At 37.0% G+C, this 16,614-nt stretch overlaps 1 protein-coding gene across 3 annotated transcripts in view; it reads right to left on the bottom strand.

The window, feature by feature from the left end:
- Positions 1–16,614, bottom strand: part of UBR3 (ubiquitin protein ligase E3 component n-recognin 3) — a 312,264-nt gene that overhangs the window by 9,167 nt on the left and 286,483 nt on the right. For all 3 annotated transcript variants that reach the window (XM_036747217.1, XM_036747219.1, XM_036747218.1), the window contains exons 34-36: positions 11,039–11,146; positions 10,602–10,727; positions 1,226–1,405 (exon numbers count right to left, since the gene is read on the bottom strand). In XM_036747217.1, coding sequence (XP_036603112.1) covers positions 1,226–1,405; positions 10,602–10,727; positions 11,039–11,146 — 414 coding nt within the window. The remainder of the gene's footprint in view (positions 1–1,225; positions 1,406–10,601; positions 10,728–11,038; positions 11,147–16,614) is intronic.

Raw genomic sequence — 16,614 nt, 5'->3', positions numbered from 1 at the left:
AAAGATGTTGAAAAGCCTTAAGTCTACGACACATGAACAATGGTTGAAGGAACTAGAGGTATTTACCCTGCAGAAGGGAAGACTTGTGAGGTAAAGGATTGTTGTTGTTCAGTTGTTTCAGTCATGTCTGATTCTTTGTGACTCCACTGGGGGTTTTCTTGGCAGATATACTGGAGTGATTTGCCATTTCCTTCTCTAGCTCATTTTACAGATGAAGAAACTGAGACAAACAGGGTTTAGTGACTTGCCCAGGGCTGCACAGATATAAGTGTCTGAGGTTGGATTTGAACTCAGGAAGATGAATGTCCCTGACTCCAGACCTAGAGCTCTATCCACCATGCCACCTTGCTGCTAAAGGTGTTTCATGTGGTAGGGGAGATTATACTCATTATCTTTGGTTCCAAAAGGCAAAACTAGGAACAATGGGTGTAAGTCGACAAGAGACATATTTAAAATCAATATAAGGAAAAAATCCAAAAACCATGAGCTATCTAAAAGTGGAATGAGTTGTCTTGGATGGCGGGGGAGGGGGCACAGGGGAGGATGGAGTCATTCAAGTTCTAAAGGTATTTTACAATATTTTTTGGAGGTAGGAGGTGGATAAGATGGCTGCTAATAATGTCACTTACATCTCAAAATTCAGTGAGCCTGTGAAGTATCAGACCAACAACTTTTTATAAATTTCCTTCCTTAAAATATGAAAACTGTATCAATATACTTATATTTTTCATCAAAATTTACTTAGGATGTGTGCATCCAGCTGCATGTAAAAGTTAGAAAGTGAGTTTTATAATATCAGGTTACTTCACTATTAAATAGTGCTATACAAATCATACTTATAATGGATAAAATTAAGTATGAGTTTATTAATATAAAATGTGAGCTGCAGAAACCCCACATAATGATCCTATCACTCATGAGTTAAATATAACAACAATCCAAGAGATTCAGTGGAGCAAAAGTCCCCTCTGTAATTAATTACAAAATATATGTATCTCATTATTTATGAAAGAAAAGGCCAATTTTTTAAAAGTAAGCAAATACTATTGTCAAAGAAATGACAAATAATATGAAACATCTTCCTAAAATATTGGCTTTTTCTTCTCAAGCAAAGGCATTTTTATTCAGTTCTTTCAAACATTGATTATTAAAGAATTATAAATTACTTTATCTTTTACCCATTAGTACATGGCCAGAATGTCAAGCAAATTCTTTCTTTACATACCTTTACTTGTTCTGCATGTCTTTCAGAAAATGAAGTTACTTCAAAGCACCACTGAGGTATGATGTCAAATGCTGGAACAGGCCAGTCAAGGCAGGAGGCGCTGGTGAATGGATGAGCTGTTTGACTAAAAGATGGCAGAAGCCCCAAGCAGCTAGCAAGAACAGTAAATTCTTCTTCTTCCTTTTCAACATCAAACAGAAAATTTTCACATCATTTTGTGAAATGCATTTCCTATTATAATAAAACTCATATGTATGTTCTTCCTTACCAATGAATGTGGGATAGTAAAAGGTCAGTTTTCTGGCTGAACCAGCTAAAGAAAAATGAGATGAGAAAGAAAAAAGTTGTTCCTAGATACACTACGTCCATTCTGCTCAAAATATTCTCCTCTAAAATTTAATTAATGAGGGTATAAAATACAAAAATACGCTTTTATAATTCAGTCTGTACAATAATGTTTTGAGGATTGATCATTTCACCCATGTGAATACTGTTTACACTGTTGCAAGCCACAACCTTTTTACAACTCCTCAGATGTTTTTTGTGAATTGCTGTGACAGATTAGTCACCTCACACTCAACCTGGTGATCAGCCTCTCCAAACTTAGCTAGACTTCTTTAGACAGAAGACACACATTTGATCACTGAGCAAATTCCCAAAGTTATTCAAGCTTAGTAAGACTTGGCAGAGTTTACATTCTGTTGGCATTGCCTTTGAGAACCCAAGATCACTTCCATGCAATACTGAAGAACTTGAGTAGGGTTTCAGTGGAGAAATAATTATATGTTTTTAAAAACAGCTTAGAATTTAATAATGTTTATCTTTAAAGAGCTGATTAATTGGTTTCCACAATTCTGTCTGGCCCCAAACATTTATCCAAATAAGGGAAGCTGTCACAAACATAGATGCTTTTATAGAATACACCTACAAAATCAGATTGAGTTCAGATGCAGATAGAAGTTGTGTTGAATCAGAAAGACAGGTAACATACAAGGTCTCAATGAAGCCTGTAGGAGTTGAAGGCTGGACTAAAAAGGCTGCCAAGCTCCTGGGTTGGTATGCATTCATAAACAGGAGAAATTTTAAGGAATTAAAAAGTCTGGATGTGGATTTTAAATTGTGAATCAATAAATTTAACGCACCAACATAGTGAAATGCAAACCAGGGCAGTCAGAACTCCATTAAAGATATGTGTTCTGACCTGGAAGGGCTCTTTTTAATAATGAAAAGTTTGATTATCTTAAAAATGCCAAAATGTGATAGGCAAAAACCTCAAAACTGGTTTTCACTGACATGAACAGCTACAGTGGAAAATACTACGTAAAAGCCAAAATAACATGCAGAGCAAAAAAAAATACAACCACACATTAATGTAGAAAACCCTTAAGAAAAGGAATCATAAAACTCCATTACAATATTACTTAAAGGCAGCATTCATTTTTAATGCAAATAGCACAACAACAACAGCAACAACAACAAAAAGAAACTAGAAGCATAGAATTAAATTAATTACTGAGAGGAATTCAGCAACATTACTTTAGTTCAAATTATGTTGAGAGGATAAAAATTCAGAGTATAACCGCATTAGCCTCACAGTATTCTGTGGGTTCTAGTAAATGTTTCAGGATCACCTATGTAATAATTAATAATAGTAATAGCATTTATATAATAGTATTTTAAGGTTGGTAAAGTGCTTAACATGAGACAGATATGAAAGAAAATTAAAAGATATGGGTTAAAGTAAAGAAAAAAGTTGAAAGGACAACCTAAGAAAAAAGAAAAGTTCAAGACAGGATAAAGGCCTTTCCTTTCACCTAACACCCTCCTACCAACCTGAGGACAGAAATGAGAGATAAATTCTGCCATACTTTACACAGGATATTCTAAAGAAAACAAAAAAGACAAAAGCTTTATTGTTTTTAAGAATGTGGTTTTTCACAATTCTTTTCAAGAAAGGCACAATCTACAAATCCTCCAAAGTGAGTTTACACTTTTTTCTATCAATAAACTAATAAATATTTATCAGATTATTAGGAATTTAAAGTAGTAATAGCTAACATTTATAAAGCACTTTAAGGTTTGCAAAGTCCTTAAAAATGCAAGTTATTTCATGTGATCTTCACAACAACCCTGTAAAGTAGGAGCTCTTATCATCCCCATTTGATAGATGCAGAAATTGGGGCTAAGCAAGGGTAAGTAACCCTTCTGGAGTCATAGGGATAGCAGGCGGTGGAGGTAGAATTTGAACTCAGGTCTTCCTAACTCCAAGCCCAGCACTCTAACCAATAACTATCTAGCTGCCTCTTAAGTATTGATAGACTGTCAAGATCAAAGGAAAGACAATACTGCTAGAGACTACTGCTTTTCATAAATTTTTACAGAAGATAAGGTGTATTTTCCTGAAAAAATTTGGGAGAATATCTACCTTTAATCACTGCAGTCAGAAAAAGTTTAGTAGAAGAAATGGAATTAGACCAAAACAGCTTAATGCATTAATGCCCCTGGAGTCATGAGGACCTGAGTTCAAATCCGGCCTTAGACATTTGACACATGTGCTAGCTGTGTGACCTTGGACAAGTCACTTAACCCCAACTGCCTTGCCTTTCCCTCTCAAGAAAACACCCCCCCAAAAAGAAAATTAAAGTTATTATAAAAATGTTTTCATCATTTGCTATCTAGCAGATATTAAATATGCATTTCACATTTGCTCCATTCTAGTATATCACATTTTATGCTTCCCTTTCCCATAAATTCTAATTGTAGTTACTTATTCAACCAGCTTCCAGTATGTTTCTCAAATTTTATTCAAGAAACATGTCTACTTATTTTCTGGATGAGAGAATTCACATTAAAAGAGTTACTCAAATTGGAGGGCTGTTGCTTTCAAACGCAGGCAGAACAAAAGTAAAAGAATGATACAAAATGCTAAGAAAAAAGTAATCAATCAAAACATATTATTTTTTTAAAAAGACTAATATAAGCATATAACTGATGCTGCTTTCAAGGGTCCTCCAAATGCTCAGCAAAGAGGAAAAATGTATAAAACAGAGCAATTTAGTTTTTTATAATAAGATTTAAAAGTACCAGAGAATAATGACACTCATATACATAATAAAGACTTTTTCTCAGTGAAATTATATCATCATGTCTTAATTATCTCTGCATCTGTACTAGCACCTGCCAGTCCATTTTGGGTACTCCTCCATCAGTGCAAGTGACAAGCCCTTCATATCCACTTCCTCATTCTGTGATTTTTATCTATATTGGACACACCCAACATGACAGAGGCCTTCTGGTTCCCTTAGATGTTGAGGGTATTAATGAAGTACCCAGACCATCTCCAGAGCTCGAGAAGATCTGTGATGTCATTGGTATGAGTACTACCTTCAACAATGAAAACTGCAACTCCTCCGTGCCTGATTATCCTACATGACTCTTGTCCAAATCCTGGGGATCTGACCAATGCGCAAGGAACCAAGATCTCCTGACATCAAGTGGATACCTAGTGAAGCTAGGTTATCTCTAGATCTTAATAAATGTTTGGTTCACCTTTTTTTCCTAGTCAAATATGTTTTATGCTATCCAACCTGAATAATTTCTTATATGAAATGTATTGAAGCCTACCCACTCATCGTGCCCACTACTGTGCTTTTCTATCCTCAACTTCAATTCTTTAAAGACTGTAGCATTTCATGACTTACAGCTATAGAATAACACTAGGAGAATACTGGTCCTTTGTTTCAGGGAAGAGCTGGGGGGCTTTGGGGGGGGGGAAGTATCATTAAAAGAACTCTGAAATTTCCCAAAGCAATCCATTCTGCTTTCCCTTACATTAAGTTGGGACTTTTTTTTTTTTTTTTTTTTTACTGTTTTACAATGCTAAATTAATTGTCTTTGATTGAGTCTTACTAGGTGCTAAACCCCAGGCCCATGCGCTTTTACTACAAGGTACAAAGCCCCAGGCTGGTTAGCAAACTAGTTCCATAGTTTGAGAGAAGTGGGAAGCCCCCAGGGCCCTAAGGAGAGTTGCTAAGACCAGAGCCAACAGCAGTTGCCTAAGTTCTGGTCCCTCAGATGACATTTAATGACCTCTACAGACTATAAAAAGAGAGAACAGAATTGTTTGCTTGGGGCTCTGAGCCACAGGAGGAGTGGCACATGACTCTGGGCCAGCCATTGTTAAGAGCTCCCCGGCTAGCAAACCCAGATGTTGATGGTTTCTTGGTAACTATGAACTGTGATCTGGTCTGTTTATATTGTGTATGTTTGTAACTTGTTTGCACTTTCTCTGAAATTCAGGTTGCTGGCTTTTCCTCCTGAACTAAGTGAGTTTATATGTATATGCTGGATTAAAATAAGATTGTTGGGGCGGAGTCAAGATGGCAGCTGGAAAGCAGGGACTTGCTTAAGCTCTCCCCAAAATCCCTCCAAATACCTGTAGAAAATGGCTCTGAACTAATTCTAGAGCTGCGGAACCCACGAAATAATAGAGGGAAACAGGTCTCCAGCCCAGGAGAGCCTGGATGGTGGCTGGGAAGGCTCTATCACATGGTGCTGGGAGCGGAGCACAGCCCAGCTGTGAGTCCGCTCCAGGACAGACCAGACTGGGAGTCAGTCAGCTAGAACAGGCCTTAGCACCATGAATCACTGAGCTGTGGCAGTTACCAGACTTCTCAACCCACAAATGCCAAAGAATAGGTTAGTAGGAAACTGCGGGATCAAGTTTAGAGCAGTCCGGCCCCATTCCTGGGGGTGGCGGAGGTGGTGCAGCAGGCAGCTCCTGAGGCTGCTTCCAGAGGTCTGGTGTCAGTTGCCTCCCGAGTCCCTGGCTCACACGGTGGGAAGAATCTCACATCAGATCAGAGCAGGAGTGCAAGGAGCACTTTGTGGGCACAGAGGCAGGTTCTCTTGTGGTATCCTGCTTGGATCTGTCTTGCGGTCCTGGTTGATGGTTCTTGGGGGAGGAGGAGTGTTTATGTGGCAGAGCCTGCGGTGAGGTGGAGTAGAAGTAGCTCTGAAAACAGCAGCGCTTGGACCCTAAAGCTTGGGACAAAGTACTCTCTACTCTACAAGCAGTCACACACTGACAAAAAGCTCAAGGGTCAAGTAGCTGGCTGGGAACATGAACAGGCAGTGAACATGAACTCAGACTCAAACTCAAACTCTAGATTCCTTTTCTGGTGACAAAGAAGATCAAAACATACAGCCAGAAGAAGTCAACAAAATCAAAGAGCATACATCAAAAGCCTACAAGAAAAATATGAACTGGTCTCAGGCCATGAAGAGCTCTAAAAGGATTTGGAAAAGCAAGTAAGAGAAGTAGAGGAAAAATTGGGAGGAGAAATGAGAGTGATGCAAGAAAACCATGAAAAACAAGTCAACGACTTGCTAAAGGAGACCCAAAAAAATACTGAAGAAAATAACACCTTAAAGAATAGACTAACTCAAATGGCAAAAGAGCTCCAAAAAGCCAATGAGGAAAAGAATGCCTTGAAAGGCAGAATTAGCCAAATGGAAAAGGAAGTCCAAAAGACCACTGAAGAAAACACTACCTTAAAAATTAGATTGGATCAAGTGGAAGCTAGTGACTTTATGAGAAATCAAGACATTATAAAGCACAAAGGAATGAAAAAATGGAGGACAATGTGAAATATCTCATTGGAAAAATCATTGACCTGGAGAATAGATCCCAGGGGAGATTATATAAAAATTACTGGACTACCTGAAAGCCATGATCAAAAAAAGAGCTTAGACATCACCTTTCAAGAAATTACCAAGGAAAACTGCCCTGATATTCTAGAACCAGAAGGTAAAATAGAAATTGAAAGAATCCACTGATCGCCTCTTGAAAAAGATGCCAAAAGGAAAACTCCTAGGAATATTGTCACCAAATTCCAGATTTTCCAGGTCAAAGAGGAAATACTGCAAGCAGCAAGAAAAAATCTGAATATTTGGAAACACAATCAGAAAACACAAGATCTAGCAGCTTCTACGTTAAGGGATCTGAGGGCTTGGAATATGATATTCTGGAGGTCAAAGGAGCTAGGATTAAAACCAAGAATCACCTACCCAGCAAAACTGAGTATCATGCTCCAAGGCAAAATATGGATTTTCAATAAAACAGAGGACTTTTAAGCTTTCTCAATGAAAAGACCAGAGCTGAATAGAAAATCTGACTTTCAAATACAAGAATCAAGAGAAGCATGAAAAGGTAAACAAGAAAAAGAATTCATAAGAGACTTACTAAAGTTGAACTATTTTGTTTACATTCCTACATGTTCATCTTTTTATATAGATGAACTAACCCAGTACCTTGTACATATTAGGCACTTAATGTTTGCTGAAATAAAAAACAAAAGGAAAATAATCTTATCCACAATCCATTAACAATAGGATCCCTATTCTGTATGGTTTAATTGAGATTTTATCCAAAAAGGAATCCTCTATAGTGAGGACAATGTGACCAATCAGCAAATTAAGAGAATTCATCTCTGGATCCAAAAGGTTTGTTAGGAGAGACACAATTTCTTCATCTGTAAGATAGACCACTTTAGCAACTATCAAGAGTTATATAATTTATTTAAATAAAACAACAATAAGTGTGTGTGTGTGTGTGTGTGTGTGTGTGTATGAGGCAGAGAGAGAGAGAGAGAATGAATGTATCAGAACACTAAAATTATTCACCTTAAAAAAGGGACATAGAAGAGAACAGTTAAGAAAAATATGTAATCAGAATTGAACAGACAAAGGAGAAAACATAAACGGAATATATTTTAACACAACATCTTCTGTACAAGTGTGGGAAATGCAGGGTGGAACTAAATGGGGGAAAACAATGAAAGAAAAGAGCATAAAGAGGAAAATGTAAAGCTTGCCGAGATAAATTAAAGGATGTTTGAGGTCCATGCCTGTTTAGTAACAAAAAATATGATTTATAAAAACAAAAGCCAATGTGAGTAAAATTATAGAGGAAAAAATAAAAGGAAGACGTAGTCATGGTATTTTAAATTAATGATAAGAATTAGGCAGAGCACAGAAAAGGAACTGGCGGCAAATAGGAAAAACAATTTCACTTTTTATAAAGTGAATGATGAAACCAGCTGAAAAGAAATCACGAAACAATAAAAAGCAACCCACAGCCTTTAAAGATGAAAAATTTAAAACATTAAGAAAAGAAATAGATATCACCCAGTTAATTGTTTTCTAAGTGGTATAATAAAAAAGAAAGATAGCCTTAGAGTCAAGAGATCTCGATTTGAATCTTACATCTAATGCTTTCTAGATATGAGCATGGACGAATCACTTCTCTGCCTCAGTTTATAAAAGAAAAAGAATTCAATTTGTACTCCTACTTCGCAGCATTGCTTTAAATAAAGCACTTTGTAAATCCTTCAAGTACTATCCAAATGAGGATTATTATTGCATTAGGAAAACGAATTATATTTTTAGACCAAGAATTAATCTAAGTCAGGGTTACCCAAAATGCATTATTAAGGAAATACAGGACAGACACAAGCAATTTTGTTATGACAAACAGAATCTGTTCCACATATTACCACTCTTAACTGAGACTGCTTTGAGTACATGTTTACAAAGTACAACTTGAAAGCACTGAGTAATACATAAATATGGTGAGGTAGGGGTGAAGGGAGAGGAGAACAAGCATTTATTAAGCTCCTATCCTGTGCCAGTGCCAGGCACCATACTAAGCACTTTATAACTATTACCTCATTTGATTCTTAAAACAACCCTCGGAGGTAGGTACTATTTTTATTCCCATTTAACAGTTGAAACTGAAGAAGACAAAGATTAAGTGACTTTCCCAGGGTCATACAGCTACTAAGTGTCTGAGATGGATTTGAACTCATCTTCCTGACTCCAGGCCCAACTACTCTATTCCAGCTGCCTCTACATAGGTTGTATCTATAAAGCTTCTATGAACATAAACTCCATGAATTTCATTGCCTCCCTGTTTATTTTTTCTAGACTCTTCATGTTGGCTTGAACATTATTACCTCACAAGTATAGTTTGGATTATTTTCTTCTACTTTTTCCTCAATAAAACTCATCTGTAAATTTTCTGCTTATTCATTCGCAGTCATGGCTCTTTAAACAGATTAAACAAGAAATAAACAAAAAGACAGATATTTTTCATGGGTGGTCTATAGGGCATTCTATAATAATACAAAAGCTGAAAACAAAAATGTGGCAAATTTTACCATCTTCAAGAAATTCAGGTTTTGCCAAAAAACAAAATGGGTAAATTCAGCATGCCTATAATAGTGATCACGTTCAAAAAGAGGTTATGGGTTGCAATATGGAACCCATTTCCTAATTTTCCCACATTTTGCTTCATTTCTGATATTAACAATAGCCATGATAATGATCTTTCCTTCATTCTTGATTTATCCTCTGTCACACCCAGGTCAAGTTGAGGTTTTCTAAGGATGGAGGAGAAATAGGATACTCATAGGCAACAGAGAGGAACCCAATAAACAGGGTGATAGAGTAGGGATAATAGTGGCACCAATTTTCTGGAGAAATAAAGAGAGAATAGGGTCAAGGGAGAACCTAGAGGGGTCTGCCTTGGCAAGAAGAAAGGTAACCTCTTCATCTTAGACCAGAGTAAAGGAGGAGACAGGTGAGGGAGATGCCTGAGCAATGTGATATGAGGAGTAGAGAAGTGAGAGCCCACAGTAATTTTTTCAATAAATGCAAAAAATGAGATGTCCTTGGCTTAAACTAGGGTTTTTAGGAGGTGGTACAGCTGAAGCCTTCAGGAGACATGAGAGGATTTGGACTAGTCACTGTAGAAAGTAGAAAGCAAATCAGTTAAGGTAAAGTAGAAGGCTTGACTTGAAGCAGTGAGGAGCCAGGTGAGACTATAAACATAAATGTGTAGTGGGACCACATGGCACTGTTTCATGATTTCCTCAAGCTCTGTTCATCAGCACATGAATTTGTTTATGGAAACACATGAAGATAGTTGAGGAACAAGGAGTATTTCAATTCCCAGATCACAACTAGTAAATACGAAAGTATGAGAGAAAATTATGACTGGAAAGACAAGAGAGGGAAGTGGTATCATCAGTAGGAAGTCATGTATCAGTGAGGGTCAGAAGAATGAGAAACAAAGAGGTTTACAATGAAAAGAAACTTGTTAATTATGAAACAGGTATTCCAGAGGGCACATGTGTATTTGAAGTGAGAACTTGCTAAGAGCTGAGGCTAGGGAATGGGGTTTGTACATCAGCAGACAGGGTTCAGCATCACTGGGATGGGATGGGTAAAAGATGATAGAAGTATGCAAACCATTTAGCAGTAAGTCCAGGCAGAGTATGGATATTAGACTTTCACAAACCCCTGCCAATCATACCTGACAGCTTGGTAAATCTCCCCCAAAAAGGTGATGTTGAAGAAGGCTAGTGATCCTGAGAAAAGGTAAGCAGAACTGCTGTAAATATCTTTCTATGTTATCAGGAGACCAGGCAATAGGGTTAACCTAAAGTAGAAAAAAAATTTTAATTAGAAAATTTACTTGGCAATATAGCGGGTAATACAGGGAAGAGGTTCTGACTCTGATTTCACTAGTGTAGGGAACTCCCAGTGTGGCAACTCCTTTCACTGACACAGATCAGCAAGTCACCTGCAATTTATAGTCTTATTTAGAAAGTGCCTGAGGCACAGAGAAGTTAAGAAACTGGTCACATCCGTAGTATAACTCAGACATACCTCATGAAATAAAATGTGGTAGCAAAAATACAATTGTTTGACTACTGTTAGTGACACTTTTAATCTACGGAAAATGCATACCATTCCAAGTTCTTCAGTTTCTCCTTCAAGGTACAACTTCCCTTTAGATAGTTCACTTATTACAAGGCTCAGTAAAACCTCCCAAGACTTTTCTGCATTGCATGTATTCTAGAAGAAATAAAAATAAGATACTAATTGAACTAGTCATTATAATTTGAGTCATAAAATTTGCACTGCACTGATCATTGTTTTCAGCAGAATAGAACTATAATTGCATTTTTATTTTAAACAAATTAACTTCCCTTTCTTGAAAACTAGATCACACACAAGATTCACTATATTTAAAATAAAACCAAGAAGGGAATGTTGCAAGTCAAAACATTCTATTTCAACCTAATTAAATAAAACATACACAAAATTTAGATAATTAGATTTAGATAATTTAAATAAATCTGACTTTTGTACGTCAATATTTACTTTATAAGTAGAGAAAACAGAACTGTAATCTGTACATTTAAATACAGGCACTATATTGCATATATGAAATATGTATTTTTACAACTTTGGGGCTACAGAGGATTCATGTAATTCTTAATAAAGTATAAACTAGGTAGGAAGTGAATCAGGCTATTCACTGTTGTACTAACAACAAAAAGACACTGTAAAAACAATATAAAAACAGAATGTAAATAATGAATAGCTATCACTGATTTTTCTTCCTTTTCCTCCAAGCTATTATCTCTACCACATTATTTTGCCCCTTATACTGTGTACTGTTGTCTCATATATGTTAGGTACTATCCCCACAATTAAAACACTTTGAGCGTTGTTTGTGTTTCAGATTTCTTCTGTCTCCCACAGCACAGAATACATTGTGAATGTTCAATAAATTCTTGTTGATTACTGAAACCTACTCAGTACTGGATTTTGTAGATACTGGTTATCACCCTACTGGAACCTTGCCAGTTTAATCCTCATTTGAAATTTCCTTCTATTAAACCTGGAAATGTAGTTTGGAGTCAGGTTGTGAAGTGCTTTAGATCACAGAGAAGTTTATATTTGATCTCAGATGTAAATGGAAGCCACTGGAGCTTATTTAGCAGAGGAGTAGCAACATCATAACTGTGTTTTAGGTCTATCACTTTGGTATCAATGTGAATGAGGTATTAAAAGAGAGATCAAACTCGAGGCAGGGAGACCAATTAGAAGTCTTCTGTAGTAGTCCAGAAAAAAGCTGATGATAGCCTATGTGGGGCAGAGAAGATGTGAGTGGAGAGTAGGAGGTAGATTTGAGAGATATTAGGGAAACAGAATTGAGAAGATTGGGAGATGAATGGAAATAGGAAGTGAGGAAGAATGACGATTTAAGAATGACTTACAGAGTATAAACCTGGGTAACTGAAAGCATGGTGGTGTTCTCAAAAGAAATAGTATGAAAGACAGATGGGTTTATGGGAAAAGACGATGGGTTCTGTTTTGGACATCTTGAATCTGAGATGCCTAAGGGATAACCAATTCAAAATGTCCAATAAACAAGGGATGATGGGAGGCTGGAGCTCAGTAGCCATCAAAGTTAGAAATTAAGATCTGGTGTAAAGAATGAATCTATAGAAAATGATGAGGTCACCAAGCGAGATTCTCAAAAGAAAAGACGATGGCTCAGGACATCACCTTGCTGTATAATCACAGTTAAGGGGTGAGATATGAATGATGACTTGTCAAAGGAGAACTAGAAGAAGCAATCAGAGAGAGACAGAGAAGACGTACAAAAACCCAGAAAGGAGAAAGTACATAGGGCGAAAGGCTGGTCAACGGTGTCAAATGTTGCAGAAAAAGGTCAAGGAAGAGGAAAGGGAGAAGAAAGAGAAGACGAGCCTGAAGGGATGAGATTTAGTGAGGGCTTTTTAAGGGTGGAGGAGACTTGGGCATGTTTGTAGGCAGCAGGGGAAGAACCACTAGATAAAGAGAGATTGAAGACTGAGGATAAGGAGGGAAATGATTTCCAGGGCTAAGTCCAAGAGAATATAGAAGAGTATATGACCAAGAGTAGAAGAAATGGTAAATTGAAGGATATTTTTTTCACTTTATTTTTCTTGCTATTTTTTGGCGGGGGGTGGGGTGGGGGGGAACAACATGGTTTAATACGGAAACGTTTTACATGATTTCAAATGTATGATCAGTATTACAATGCTTGACTTTTCGTTGGATGGGGGTAGAATTAGAAGGGGTAAAGAATTTGGAATCCAAAATTTAAAAATTAAATGTTTAAAAAAATAAACTTTTTAAAAAAGGAAAAAGTTCTGGCCTTAGCAAGAAAAGGGGCCACTACTTCATTAAACACTAAAGTAATGGAAGAGACAAACAGTTTGAGGGTTTCTGAGGTGTAGAGAAAGAAAGAAAAGGTTGCTCAGGGTGAATATCCTCTATTTCCCTGTACAAAATGAGGCAAAGTTCTCTTTGAAAATACTGGGGAGAACTGGTAGTGATAACTTCAGCTCTGCCTGGTTTCAACTCCACTGAACAAGATGGTCCTCCCAAGATAAGCTCATCATTTCTAATTTCATCAAAAAGCTGTTAACTCAAACCTAGATACTACTTTCCTGAGTCTCTTTAGAGTCTTCTGGAGAGTGGAGTGCCAACTTCACCCAAAGCCTTCCTTTATAAAAGAGGCCAGAATTTGGACTCTAAGCTCACTCCCTTTTGCATCTGCACCTCAGCTTGGTTTCAACTCTAGGGAAGGAGATGGCTGGGTATCCTCTGTTGTCCATCCTCTCCCTCTGTCTCCCATCTCCCACCCCTGACCTCCAACTTTTCAGTCTTCTTTTGTGTAAGCTCCTTGAGAGCAGGGCCTGTCTTTTTCTTATTTGTATCCCCAGTGTTTAGCACAGTGCCTGGCACATAGTAGATTTAATAAATATTTATTGAATTGAATTGAATGGAAGTTGCAAAGAGGCAGATTTTGGCTTGATTTAAGGAAAAACTTCCTAAGAATTAGAGCCATTCAAATGAGCAAAGAGCTACCTGAGCTCCACTTCACCAAGGAATACGTGTCAGAAATGTAGAAGGGATTCAGGCATAATTTGGATTAGCTGGCCTCTGAATTCCCTTCCACCTCTGAGATTCTGAGATGAGTATTTGCCCAGGCTAGACTAACAGCCTCCCAACTAGTCTGTTCACTTTCATCATAGGATCATAGATTGCGAGTTGGAAGGGATATAAAAGAACATCGAGTCCAACCCACCTCCTTCACTTTACATACAAGCAAACTAAGGTTCAGAGAATGTATGTGGTTTACTCAAGATCACATATGTAGCAGGGCCAGGATTCCACACAAGTGGCAGGGCCAGGGTTCAACTCAGGTCATTTGCCTCCAAATTCAGCACTTACCCACTGTACTATAATGCCTCATTTTCAATCCGTCCCTAACACTACTCCCAAATTCCTAAATATACAATTCTGACCATTTTAATTTAATGCTCAAAAGCCTTTAACAGAATCACACTATGGATCAAAATGCCTAAAACCTAGAGAAAAACATGTTTCTATATAATGTTCTCTTCTCTCTTCTCAGTCCTCATTCTCAAATCTCAACCTGTTGAGAACCTGCATCCCCTCAAGGTAACACTCAAATGCTAACTCCTATTCCAAAGGCTTTCATGATCCTTCAAGCTAGAAATTACCTTTCCTCTGAATTCTCACAGAATTTTGTTTAAATTTTTTAGACATTATATTTTGTATTATAGCTATTTATGAACATACCTTATGTCTCCTATTAGATTAAGTCCCTTAATGTTTTATCTCTGTAGTTGCTATCAGTACTTATCATAGTGGCTTTCCTATAACAATTAACAAATGTTTCCTGAATTTGAATTTGTTAAATAAAGGGAATTCTAACAGCAAGTCCAGTAATAGAATATAATTTGAATTCACTGAAAAGTTAATTTAATTGGTAAGATTAGGTTTCATAATCATTTATACTAACATGACCACATAAGACATTCATGCCCTGATTTTACAAACTACTTTTGTTAAAGAATTGTGAAAATCGAGGTTTCTTAACTTGATGTTACAAAAGTTATATTGTTTGAGGTTTAATATCTAGAGATGAGAGATAAATATATACCCCATATTCTATGTTGGCAGAGATGAGGGAATACTATTATTATTTTCTTGAGCTATTTTTCCAAATCATTTTGTTTACACTCAAGAATATCACATTATTATTGCTACAAGGTCTTGACTGGGAGCCAAAGAGATGCACGATGAGTTGACAATTAAAATGGAAAAAAGTTTTTAAAAGTAATAGACATAATAACCGTTTATTAAGTATTTACTATGTGCCAGGTACTGTGCTAACTGCTGAAGATAGAAAAGACAAAAACGATCCCTACTTTTAAGAGCTGACATTCTATGAAAGAAGATAATCTGTGTCACAGTATGTATCTATATGTGTAACATGTATGTAAGTGTATGTATATACATATAAGCATAAGTAAAACACATAAAAGAAGACTAAGGTAACCTTGTTTGGGAAAGCTCTAGTAGCTGAAGGGACAAAAAAGAGCTCCTGCAGAAAGTACCATCTGAGCTGATTCTTTGAGGATTCTAGGAATCCCAGGAGGCAAAAATGAGGAAAGACAGCACTTCCAGGCATGAAAGACAGCTAGTGAAAAATCAAGGAAATGGGCTATGGAGTGTATGTGTGAGGAGCAGTAAAGTAGTCTAGCATGGCTAGATGTTGAGGGAAGTAATATGAAAAAAAAAAAACAATGAAGAGGCAGGAAGGAGGCCAGGTTGCAAAGATCTTTAAATTCCAAACAAAAGCTTCTATCTGATCAATGCGGAAAAAGCATTGTCTCCTGAGTTAGAAAATCCAGGTTCAAGTCCAGCCTCTGACACTTACTACTACCTGTGTCACTTTGGATAGGTCATTAAACCTCCCTGGGCCTCAGTTTCCTCATCTGTATCAGGGATTAGACTAAATGGTCTCTGAGGTCCCTTCCTGCACTATGATACTATGGTCCTAGGGGGAATCACAGTAATCTACTGAGAAGAAGAAAGACATGGTAAGGTCTATACTTTAGGAAGATCATTTTGGAAGTTGTTTGAAGGAGATAAGTCTGCAGCAATCAAGTTATTGTTGAGGCTGGTAGAAAAGAGGAAATAAGAAAACAGGAAATAAAAATTAGGAAAATTTTATAAGAAAAAGCATTTTTACCTTTGATATTTGTAGGCTAGAAAGTTAAGAAAAAAATCACTTGGGGATATCTAATATTAAATAAAATAAAAATTCAATATAACATGAGGGAATGTTTAGCACTGATAGAAAATTCAAACTGCTGGCCAGGATGGCTGCTTGAACGGGCCTATTCTCCCACATACCTATGAATTTCCAGCAAAAGTTCACACTACACCAAGTAATGATTTAAAAATCCAATGAGAAGGGGGAAGCTAGGTGGTGTAGTGGATAGTGCACTGGCCCTGGAGTCAGGAGGACCTGAGTTCAAATCTGATCTCAGACACTTAACACTTACTTAGTTGTGTGACCCTGGACATGCCTTGCTAAAAAAAAATTAATAATTTTAATAAATTCTAATTCTAATAAAAACTAGTGTCTTCTTTCACCTCAGAACTGT

Source organism: Trichosurus vulpecula, chromosome 2, assembly GCF_011100635.1.
Source record: "Trichosurus vulpecula isolate mTriVul1 chromosome 2, mTriVul1.pri, whole genome shotgun sequence".
NCBI lineage: Eukaryota > Metazoa > Chordata > Mammalia > Diprotodontia > Phalangeridae > Trichosurus > Trichosurus vulpecula.
The sequence above is the reverse complement of the archived record's forward strand: the minus strand, read 5'-3'. Positions and strand labels throughout refer to the sequence as shown.